General features: G+C 40.9%; 1 protein-coding gene across 3 annotated transcripts in view; it reads left to right on the top strand.

Annotated features, from left to right (window-relative positions):
• Positions 1–309: 309 nt before the first annotated feature.
• The window catches only part of cenpe (centromere protein E), a 33,614-nt gene continuing 22,342 nt past the window's right edge, over positions 310–11,581 (top strand). For all 3 annotated transcript variants that reach the window (XM_060860134.1, XM_060860133.1, XM_060860131.1), the window contains exons 1-23: positions 310–441; positions 2,188–2,294; positions 2,385–2,474; positions 3,259–3,377; positions 3,469–3,588; positions 3,676–3,757; positions 4,088–4,155; positions 4,239–4,313; positions 4,402–4,453; positions 4,552–4,639; positions 6,114–6,243; positions 6,337–6,456; positions 6,555–6,707; positions 7,433–7,580; positions 7,689–7,797; positions 8,226–8,505; positions 8,866–8,913; positions 9,080–9,268; positions 9,379–9,453; positions 9,564–9,632; positions 10,730–10,861; positions 10,938–11,115; positions 11,197–11,351. In XM_060860134.1, coding sequence (XP_060716117.1) covers positions 386–441; positions 2,188–2,294; positions 2,385–2,474; positions 3,259–3,377; positions 3,469–3,588; positions 3,676–3,757; positions 4,088–4,155; positions 4,239–4,313; positions 4,402–4,453; positions 4,552–4,639; positions 6,114–6,243; positions 6,337–6,456; positions 6,555–6,707; positions 7,433–7,580; positions 7,689–7,797; positions 8,226–8,505; positions 8,866–8,913; positions 9,080–9,268; positions 9,379–9,453; positions 9,564–9,632; positions 10,730–10,861; positions 10,938–11,115; positions 11,197–11,351 — 2,643 coding nt within the window. In that variant the 5' untranslated portion in view covers positions 310–385. The remainder of the gene's footprint in view (positions 442–2,187; positions 2,295–2,384; positions 2,475–3,258; positions 3,378–3,468; positions 3,589–3,675; positions 3,758–4,087; positions 4,156–4,238; positions 4,314–4,401; positions 4,454–4,551; positions 4,640–6,113; positions 6,244–6,336; positions 6,457–6,554; positions 6,708–7,432; positions 7,581–7,688; positions 7,798–8,225; positions 8,506–8,865; positions 8,914–9,079; positions 9,269–9,378; positions 9,454–9,563; positions 9,633–10,729; positions 10,862–10,937; positions 11,116–11,196; positions 11,352–11,581) is intronic.

Here is an 11,581-nt window from a genome sequence, read left to right as displayed (position 1 = left end):
TGGTCATCACCATGCATTGTTCTATACCACAAAGGAAGCACTGTACTGAATTTGAATTTTAAGCATATTAAGGTAAGATTAGAATACGAGATTAGTATAAAAGTCTGAACTGTAGCTAAACCCTAAAAGTTTTATAACTGTTTTAGGTATAAAACAAACATTATACACTTCACGAGACAAGAACCAAGGAATTTAAGGGTTAACCTGTCGCACGTGATCGTTGCACCATTGTGATTGGACGAACGCCTGTGACTTCGTCCAATCAGATGCTGTTTCAATTTTAAATCGCTTTTCAGCGGACAAGTTTGAATTGAAAGGGGTTTTTCAGTTTAGTCCGTTAATTCGGTTTATTACTCTATAGGCGCTGGACGGATATGAAGAAAAAATGACCGAAGAATCTGCTGTAAAAGTTTGTGTTAGGGTTCGACCCCGTATAAAACGGTAAGAGAAACACTTATCATTGTTAATAACTGAAGAGAATAGAGAAGAGAACTAAATACTGAGGAGAAGTTAGAATGCTAGTTAGTGTACTAGCCTTAGTTGCTAGTTTGTGTACTAGCCTTAGTTGCTAGTTTGTGTACTAGCCTTAGTTGCTAGTTTGTGTACTAGCCTTAGTTGCTAGTTTTAATCTCATCTTTTTTTCTTTTAATTCTCCATTTGCTTAATGTTGACGCTTAGACTAGATCCACTGGGTGTTTTCGGTATTGTATTTAACTTTCAAATGAAAAGAATACGATAGGGAAAGCAAAACATTGTAAAATGAGACATTAAAAAACAAGCTCCTCTTTTCCTGACAGACTTGTGACTGCTTACACAACATGTCATGTTGATACGTTACACTGTTTACAATCACTGGACCACACAATCCTTAATCTGGCACAGTTTATTTTGCTGAAGATTGACTGATCACTGCAGACTGATGTACTGTAGACTGGCATCAAGCTCTTACACGCACTTTGTTTTTATAATGAACCATAGAACTTACATTTACAGCATTTAGCATACGCCCTTATCCAGAACGTCTCATTTTTTTAATCTCGTTTTTATGCAACTGAGGGTTAAGGGCCTTGCTCAGGGGCCCAACAGCGGCAGCTTGGTGGACGTAGGAATCGAAATCACAACCTTCCAATTGGTAGCCCGACACCTTAACCACTAGGCTACCACATCCCATAGAACTGCACTGAAATAATCTCTAGTGGTCTTCTGAGTTCACTCTGTATATTTATAATCACACTGTCCAGTGTCACCCATATGAGGATGAGTCCGGTTCCTCCCAAGGTTTCTTCCTTTATCATTCAAGGGAGTTTTTCCTCCTCACTACAGTCACCTGGTTCACCACAGTCTTGCTCATTGGGGATAAATACAAACACATTTAAAATGTATCTAATATTAATCTTGATTTTTTTGCCTTCTATTATTCTTTATGATAACCTCTTGTTCCTATGTTTATGCTCCGTAAAGCTGCTTTGAGACGATGTCGATTGTAAAAAGCGCCATACAAATGAATTGAATTGAATTGAACTTTGCTTGTAGGTTGAAGTTTCTCGCTTGTATTCACACATGCACAAAGCATATGATCTGAAAGTCACTGATCTGAGACAACTTTCAATGCTAAAAGGGATTAATACATTTGTGATCTAATGTCTGGAAGTCCAGAAAGTTCATGAGTTGTTTTTCTCTTGTCTCAAAAGCTGTCTTCTTGCAATCATATCATATATCATATCCATTTGTTTTCTGAGATCACGTAGAAGGAGCACGAGAAGAAATAGCTGTATGTTTGGCAGTGCTTGCCTATGTACAATGTATTATCCTTTATTTAATAAAGAAACTTCATAATTAAGTAAAGGATAATACATTGTAAATAATGTAGTGGTAGGTAGCGGAAGCTCGGTGGATAACTTCTGCCAGATCTGCTGGATCTGTAAACAATGCCCTTGACTCTCAACTGCTCTGCTGAATGAATACTGAATTATGAAAAAGATGTATTAAATTTGCTCTGGATCTCCGATGCCCTTTTTTTTTTTTTTTTAAATAATTGGAAACATAAATTCTTTGAGGATTAAACAAATGTTGTTATCTTGAGAGAATGCGGGAATACTAATTTTGATATCAAAATAACGGTAGAAGAATATAAATAACTTTCTGTAGTAATCTTGATATAAATATTCTTTTCTCCCCCAACCCTAGCGAGGAAACGGACAGTGCAGAGCCTGTACAGCTGTACTGGAAGGCTGATAAACAGGCCGTACATCAGATTGACGATGATGGCAACATGACCAAAAGTTTCAGCTTTGGTAAGTAACATGAGTAGCGTATGTTTAAAACCGTAAACTATACAGTGGATATTTTAGGTAACTTTTTTATTTATTTACTTCACTCTTCAGACAGGGTTTTTAGTGCTGAAGAATCCACCAATCAGCTCTATCAGGACATTGCCAAACCCCTGGTGGTGTCCACTGTGGAAGGATACAATGGTAAGATTGGCAGCTAGACCACGAAGTATGTTGTTCTTTCAGCTGCTCCCTGTTTGAGGTCGTCACAGCAGATCATCTGGTCCACGTAATTGATTTGCCACTTTGTTTTAATTGCCAGATGCCCTTCTTGGCACAACGCTCTTATTTTATTTGGGCTTGGGACTGGCACTCTGAGTTAGCTCTTCAGCGGCTGGGTTAGCTCCCTGTCTGGTGCCGCGGCAATGAGAACGTGGGATCCTGCTGCTGGACCACCAGGACATAGAATGAAGTGTGTAATGTGTATATATTGGGTGCGTCTCGTGTGGTGAACCGTTGGGAAACAGCTGACTCAATTTTCAGTGACATGACTACATACTTATGTTGTAATTCATTACTGCTGGCCTTTATCAGCAACAGGCAAGACTGAAATTTTTCTGATGGTACATTATAAAAAAAAAATGACTTTTTAAATAGTTAAATACTCAAGTAATTAGACTCAAAATATTTAGCCATGTTGAAGAGCTCCAACAATAACAAGCTGCTTACATTTATAGATGAAGTTGGCTGAAACTTTGTCTGGTACCTGAGAGGCTTAAAAGCGACATAATGAGCATTGATGCTCCCTGGCTTTTGTGGTGTATTGTGGGATAATTATAGGGACTGAATTTTCTAATGCACTTAAAGGATTTTGAGATTGAGAGAAAGTTTGTAAAGACTGACAACACTGATCAGTGGCCTGAACTTGGGAGTTGACTCTACCATTATATATTGAGTGTGTAGTCTGTACGTTTATCTTCACATTCAGGAACTATATTTGCGTATGGACAGACGTCCTCCGGAAAGACGTTTACAATGATGGGCAGTGAGCACAACCCTGGTGTGATTCCTCTTGCCATGGCAGATGTTTTTCAGACGATCAAAAATGTAGGATTTTCTATCAATACTTATAAGTGAAATAAGTCTAAAGTGTCAGTCCACTAGAATCACTGCAGTGTCCTGGTTTCAATCTTTCCAGTGTCCAAAGAAAGAGTTTCTTCTGCGTGTGAGCTACATGGAAATTTACAACGAAACCGTTACAGATCTCCTCGTCGACAGCTGGAAAAGAAAACCTCTGGAAATCCGAGAAGGCAACTACGTAAGTGTTGTCTCTTTTTTTTTTTTTTGATTTGTCTGTATTTTTTAGTGTGCAGTGTCTAACAGTGAACGTTTATTCCACTGGCAGAAAAACGTGTACGTGGCTGATTTGACAGAAGAGCTGGTGACGTCTCCGGAGCAAGCGCTTGCCTGGATCCGGAAAGGAGAAAGTAACGTGGTTATTTGTTAAGGAGTTAAACAGAACCTGACATGTTGTTTAAAAAAAAATAATCCTTTCCTGATGAGTTTTATTCTATTTATTACATTCATAAAATACATTTGTGTAGCGTTCACCATTGTGTAAGTTGTTACTATAGAAACTATTATATTTATTTGCATATAGACAGATATAGATATTATGTCATGTATACGAAATTAATCAACACCTTTTGACTAAGTGGAATTACGCATTCAAAAGCACTGTGTCGTATTGCTTTCATACTAATCTATCGCTCATCTGGACAATCCTTCACAATCGTTTCTTCATTTCCTGCTTGTAGAAAACCGGCATTACGGGAAGACTAAAATGAACCAGAGGAGCAGTCGTTCTCACACCATTTTCCGCATGGTGAGTCATCTGTTCAGTGCTAATTATTGTGTCTTGCATTCTGGGGTAAACGGTGACCGTTACATTTTTTTTTCTTCTCTCAGATCTTGGAGAGCAGAGAGAGAAGTGACCCAGCGTCTGGTGAAAATGCAGACGGTGCCATCATTGTGTCCCATTTGGTGTGTTGACTTCTTACTTTTCAAATGTCAACAAATGCTTTCCAACCAGCTTTTGTCAATATTTAATCTCTTGTTCCCCCCCCCATAGAACTTGGTGGATCTTGCTGGGGCTGAGCGAGCGAGTCAGACCGGAGCTGAGGGTAAGCTGAGGTCTCGTTAGACCGAATGATTATCGGTGTATTCAGTTTGAATGCTTTTGCTAAATAAATTCTCATCCGTGCTGCTCGTGTTAATTCAGGGACCCGTTTTAAAGAGGGATGCAACATCAATCGCAGTCTCTTCACCTTAGGACAAGTCATCAAGAAACTGTCTGATGAGAGCCAAAAGTATGAATCACAGACACTCCATATCAATAAAATACCTGAAATGTTCACCTTTGTTTTGCCTTTGGACCAAAAGTCTATTCAGATTATTTGTTTATTTAATTCAGCTCAGGCAGGGGGTCTTTTATAGACTTCTATCAAATCAGATGTTCTGCATACAGTATGTTGCGTATATTGAATACTGTTCACAGGAAATAAGCGAGGATTCTCCACCTGTGTCTTTTGTTTGCATTTACAGCATTAACACACGTAAGCTCTAAACATATCACACGCAGTCAACCAGTGCAGACCCTAGTGCAGATATTTTGTTCTATTTTCAAGGTTAATAAAAGCTACAGCTAGTTTTATTACAGCCTTAATCTACTTCCACACGCTCTACAGTCACTGTGCTACGAAGTCATAGAGCATAGGCTTCTATTTTTGGTTGCTATGGTAATAAATTTTATCAGTGGGTGACACAACTAGCATTTGACTCGATGTCGAATCTCTGATCCGATAGCTATCTGATTTGTTAAAACTGTTCCATTTACATTAGGCCACATAAATGCGTCTTGGCGAATCGCATATCAATCCGATCTTTCTACTCCCACCCAAAATGCAAATATATTTGACCTCATTTCTGGGGTAATTGAAACACACTTTGGTGTATGCGGTTTTCAGAGTGCAATCAAAAAGAAGACGAAAAAACTTGTAGACGGTGATGCTACAAAAAACAGCATTTACTGTTTGCTGCATTTTCGCTGGCAGCAGCAGTGCATTTTAAGACCCAACGAGACACCTGAGTGAAAGATCACTTACGAGTGACGTACTTCCGTTTGGGAGGAGTATAGCCCTGATGTATGTGGCTTGAACAACCACATTCATTTACACCTGTCCAGTTTCATCTGAAACACGTCCCAGACCACCTCCTGAAGTGGTCTGAACAATCGGATTTGTTTCGGAGGGCATTTAGACCTGGTCTTTTTACCATCGGATAGCTATCTGATCACAGAAAACGCATGAAGTGACCAGTAAAAAGCCCCTTAGATTAAGGCTGAGACTTTTGTAGAATTAATTCACCAGTGTATGCATATATGCATCATATCATATGCGATGAAGAAGAAGCAGTGTGTGTTCTCTGTGCCATGAAACGCTCTCTATAGTCACTAGTGTTTCATCAAGGTTTAACTTCGACCGACGTTATCGTGTCCATGGACACTCACGTCAAACATAAACCTCTGGAACTGTATCCGGCTGCTATGAAAGAATAGACCTCTGAAAGTGGAATTACTTTGTTTGTATTGGGCACAAACACGTGGTAGAAAAGAGAGAAATTGTGACAAAACTCTTATTAAAGTCTGTCCTGCTACTGAGAGAACTTAATGAAAGAAATGCTACAATTATATTCGTTCATGTTGCACTTAGCAAGTAAAGTTGAAACTGGACAATTTCCTCAACTTAAATCCTTAATAAGTAATGTTTTCATGTCTTTTTACAGGGGTTTCACAAACTACAGAGACAGCAAACTAACCCGAATCCTACAGAATTCCCTGGGAGGCAACGCCAAAACCGTCATCATCTGCACCATCACACCAGTGACTGTGGATGAAACTCTGAGCACTTTACAGGTGGGGAGGAGAGACTACACGCTGACTGATGATCCCTGCAGAATGTCTTAGAGCAGGTGGACTTTTGACGATTAAATGTCTTTTGTCTAACAGTTTGCCAGCACTGCAAAGCGCATGAAGAACGATCCTCATGTCACAGAGGTCTCAGACGAAGGTGCTCTTCTGAGAAGATACCGCAACGAAATTGTGGATCTCAAACGACGTCTTCATGAGGTGACAAAATAATTCATTAGAAAGCTATTTTTATGTCTAACAAATGCATATGTTGTCCAGGGAAAATTGAATGCACACGTCTGATCCTTCATCTTTAGGTTTCTTCAGTCACTCAAACAACTGTGACTGAGAAGGAGACCTTGTTCCAGCTAATACAAGAGAAGGATCAACTCCAGAGAGAGCAAGCAGATCGAATTACCAACCTCACAAAGCTTTTGGTAACGGCATCAAATGTGGTCCCTGTTCACAAGGTAACGTCTTGAATAATTTCTCTATTTATCTCTCACTCACTCACTCACACACATTATCTATCTATCTGTCTATCTCACACTCGCTTTTGCACTATCTGACTCACACTCTCACTCTCGCACTGTCTCTGACTCATTCTCACACTGTCTCACTCTTGCACTGTCTCTGACTCACTCTCGCACTGTCTCACTCTCACTGTCTCACACTCGCACTCGCACTGTCTCACACTTGCACTGTCTCTGACTCACTCTCACACTGACTCACTCTCGCACTGACTCACTCTCGCACTGACTCACTCTCGCACTGACTCACACTCGCACTGACTCACTCTCGCACTGACTCACTCTCGCACTGACTCACTCTCGCACTGACTCACTCTCGCACTGACTCACTCTCGCACTGACTCACTCTCGCACTGACTCACTCTCGCACTGACTCACTCTCGCACTGACTCACTCTCGCACTGACTCACTCTCGCACTGACTCACTCTCGCACTGACTCACTCTCGCACTGACTCACTCTCGCACTGACTCACTCTCGCACTGACTCACTCTCGCACTGACTCACTCTCGCACTGTCTCTGACTCACTCTTGCACTGTCTCTGGCTCACTCTTGCACTGTCTCTGGCTCACTCTCGCACTGTCTCTGACTCACTCACACACACTAATTCTCACATTGTCTCACTCTTGCATTCATGTCTCACTCACATTATTGTGAAATTAAAGATTCCCAAGAGAAGAGTGACCTGGGGTGGAAAGCTCGTCAGACCGTCTTCAGTGGCAGATGATTACGGATCTCCTGATATGAGTTTTGCTGAGCCCTATTTCAAAAAAAGGAAAGCAGATCTTACTGTGACCGAGGAGGAGTCCGAAGGTGGAAATTCAGCTCCAATTAAATCCTTTGCTTTTATAAAAAGTTTAATATACAACTGCAGTGTAATTTTTTTTAAATTTATTACTTATTTTGTTTGTGTTCCTGTAGACATGGAGGAGTTCAACATGACGCCATGTTTTTTCTCCTCCGCCGAGGACACCTCCATAGACCTGGAGATGAACCAGAGTAACATTACAATGCGCAGCTCTGCAGAAGGGTGAGATTTATATTTGTCTGTCTCAAGAATAATACCGGCTCATACAAGGGACAATCTACACACAGGAAGTACACGAGTGACCATTTACCAGCACAACAGCACAAAAGGAGCTAATGTTTTGTTCTCCGGTTACTGAAAATGATCAAAAAGAAGTAAGAATAGCAAAACAATGTATTTGCAATTGTGCATCTGATGACTGTGTTCACAACACAGCGACAGTACACTGTACTTTCTTTTGCAAAGGTTTAGTTACATAGTACGTCTATTATTATTCCCAGATCTGGATTGTTTTATTAGTATTACATGCTCATCAGTAGTGTGTATTAAAGGGCCCGTTACTGACCGTGTTTGAACATGACTAAAGGAGGAGCAAACGTTTGCTTTGTGTCTGAACACTCTTTCCCCTCTATATCACCTCCTCTGCTCAGCATGTGCACCGACTCACCCCAGGTCATGTTCAGAATCGAGTGTCTGGAGCGTCAGCTGGCGACAGAAACTCAGGAGAAGCAAAAGGCTGAAGAGAAGAGTACCATGCTGGAGCAGAGGACCGAAGAGCTCGAGAAACAATTGCAGACCTTGGAGCAACAGCTGGAGACAGAAGTGCAGGAGAAACAAAGAGTTGAGCAGAAGTTCTCCACGCTGGAGCTGAAGGTCACAGAGATGGAAAAGCCTTCAGAACCCGAAAAGGACGACAAAGCCTGTGAGCAGGTATGATGACGCTACTCGCTCATGCGTGACCTCTCGATTTCAGTGCAATTTCTATCGGTTGGGTTTGAGAGAAATCCAAATATATACATGTTAAATACAGCACGCTTGGAAAAGGTGGCTTTTAAGACGCGACATTTTGCCTGCTGTAAAATCTGAAATTGAAATATTTTCTTGTTTAATTTAAAAAGGTGATTCTTGTATAGTCTTTAAAAATAAAATGTGCTTGAAATCTGTAAGAAGCATCTGTACGATCACTGTCTGTTGTGCTGTGTGGAGCCCCTCAATGTGTATTTATTTATGTTGAATTGTTTTATTTTCTAAAAAGAATCTTTCCTATTTCTTCCTGTCTGTCTTTAATAGTACCTTGCAGAGGCAGTCCAGCTCTGTCACACACTGAGCTCTGAGAGGGTGAGTGTACTTCCATTTCAGTTCCTCATGGCATTAATAACTGCTCATTTCAGATAAGGAGTTGACTTTAGTTTGAAATCATGACAGTTTTTTTTTTACTTTTATCATTATGCTTTTTATCGTGTTGCTTGACTTGAATTGCATTGTTTATATTTTTGTTTAACAGGAGGTAATTGCTGCAGAGCGCGACGTGCTGAAGCAAAGCCTCGAGGAACTTTCTCAGGACATCGAGAGACTAAAGCAAGACAACGAGGCACTGAGGAAAGACAAAGCGTCTCTCCTGAGAGACATCGAAGAACGGAAAGACGCAGAGGAGTTTGAGAAACTTGAAGAGGAGAGCAGAAAAGACTACGAGGTCTTTGGGCTTTCAGACATTATTTTAAATATCTGTACCGTTGCCCTTGTGTAAAGTCAGTCAAATGAGTCTACTAACCTCAGCACCGTTCTACATGTCTTGTGTTGTAGCGAGAGTTGGAGGCGGAAATTTCAGCTTTGAAAAAAGTTGCGACCGATTCAGAAGACCTGGTCCAGAAGCTGAAGGTGTGAAGATACACTTGTACACGTCGTTGTGTTACATGACACTGTTACACAGTATAGGAGGACAACTTTTGTTAATTTCTAAAAATTGGCTTTTTTTTTTATTTTTTTAGTCTGATCTGGAGGTGATGTCAGGGGAGCTGAAAAGGAACAACGACTTGGTGGTTGACCTGCAGAGTTTGGTATGTAGAGAGATTCGTTTTGAAGGTTCTACTCATTATGAACCTCACGAGGGAGACCTGATGCTTCGTTCCACTTAATTCAGCTGTGAGGACAAAACATGGACTTCTTTATATTCATATGAAGTTATGAGGATATTTCCTGGTGATTCTCTGACCGCGCATGCTGATTTGAAGTAGTGTGTGGAATCTGGGGCTGGGAGACCTTTCTGACTAAGAGTAGAACGGGAAAGGGGGAATTTGTGTTTTTACCCCTTAATTAAGTCCGACATTTCAAGCTAATAATGCAATCAGGACAAATACATCATAAATCAGATGTAGTTTGGACACGTTTCCTGCACTCTGATTCCCCTTTTCCACCAGAAATAACCATCGGTTAGAGAGCCAGCACAGAGCCAAGTCTTACGTCACTATATACAATGTTACACAGCAACGTTAGCGCAGCAGCGGCAAACACATGACACAACAATGGCGGATGTTGATTTACTGTTAATGCTCATGGCTTTGCGAACCTACTTTGGCATCCAAAAGCGGCGAATTTAAAATCTAGAAGAGCAATGTTTTAGTGCTACTTAAGAACCACTTTTCCTGGTTCAGAGCCGGTGCTTTGGGTTTCGAAAAAGAAAGGCTCTGAAACAGCACTCAAACTGCTTTGGTGGAAAAGGGGCATCAGACTCCCTTTATTCTATCAAACCCTGACACGTTTGCATTCTTGTCTTCGCAAATGTGCATGAGGAAACCCAACATGATTCACCATGAGCAGTAAGGTGCCTCGTCTCGTGATGTCTCTGTCACTCATGCTAAACTTGTATGACATCAGATCAAACAGACGTATAGGCTACTTTACTTCCTGATCACGTGCAGACACGTACGATTTGCGTTCACGTTGCACTGGAACTGTGCCGTGATTCCTGTGAATCAAACTTGCGTTCGGGACCACGCTACACTTCCTGGTCCACGTGACTGCTTTCACATTACCAGTTTCTCATGTGATATCTGCTCTGATTCAAACTAAACCACCTAGAAATCTAGCATGAATGTGACCTAATGTCTGTTTGTCTATTTATTTATTTGTTTATTTATTGTGATTCTTTGTACAGAATGGTAAGGACCTTGTTCAGGAGGTAACACAGCTGCGTCGCTCGTTAGATGATGCCGAAGGGCTCAGTTTGGAAACTAAAAAAGAGTGGGCTTTCCTGCGCAGCGAGAACATCTCCCTCAAAGAGAGAGACGTAAGCCAAATTTCATTTAAAAAAATGTACTATTCGCCTCAGGTGATTGTGATTAACACACTATTTCCCTCAACAGGAGACTTTGACTGTTCGGTTCAACCAAATGGAGAGCGAGGTCAAGTCCCTGCAGAGCCAACTCGAGCATGAGAAATCCCGTTTCAAGAAAATGCAGGCTGACCTCCAGAAAGAGCTGCTCGGGGCTTTCGATGAGAACACCAAGCTCACTGCTCTTCTGGATGGAAAAGTTCCTAAAAGTGGGTGTTTGTCATCCAAATAAAAAAGACGGCGATCTTTGAGGGGATAAGACGTTCATTTTATTTGTATGTCTTATTTAGATGTTCTGGATAACCTGACGCTAGAGAAAACAGTTGCTGAATTAAAGAAGGAACTTGAGACGAGCCAGGAGAATGAACGAGCTCTACAGAGCAGAATGGAGGAGTTAAAGAATCTAGAGGTTCTTCCAGCTAAAGTGGATGATTTGTTGAGACAGGTGAGAAATTTCATAGGAACGACCTGATTAGTTTTATGTTCAGCTTTATGATGCATGGATTCAGTTATAAATGATTATCTTCCTCAAAAAATGAGTATGGGAAAAAAACAAGGAAAATTAATCTGAAATCTTTAACAGAACCTTCGAATTTCTCCCTGGCCTTAGGTTTTGAAAGGGGTTTAAGTCTAGTGGCTGGAATGGCCAAGAAAAGCCTTGATCTTTGGCTTAGT

The sequence above is a fragment of the Tachysurus vachellii genome, chromosome 24, assembly GCF_030014155.1.
Source record: "Tachysurus vachellii isolate PV-2020 chromosome 24, HZAU_Pvac_v1, whole genome shotgun sequence".
Classification (NCBI taxonomy): Eukaryota; Metazoa; Chordata; class Actinopteri; order Siluriformes; family Bagridae; genus Tachysurus; species Tachysurus vachellii.
Note: the sequence above shows the minus strand (reverse complement) of the source record. Positions and strands in the feature narration are given on the sequence as shown.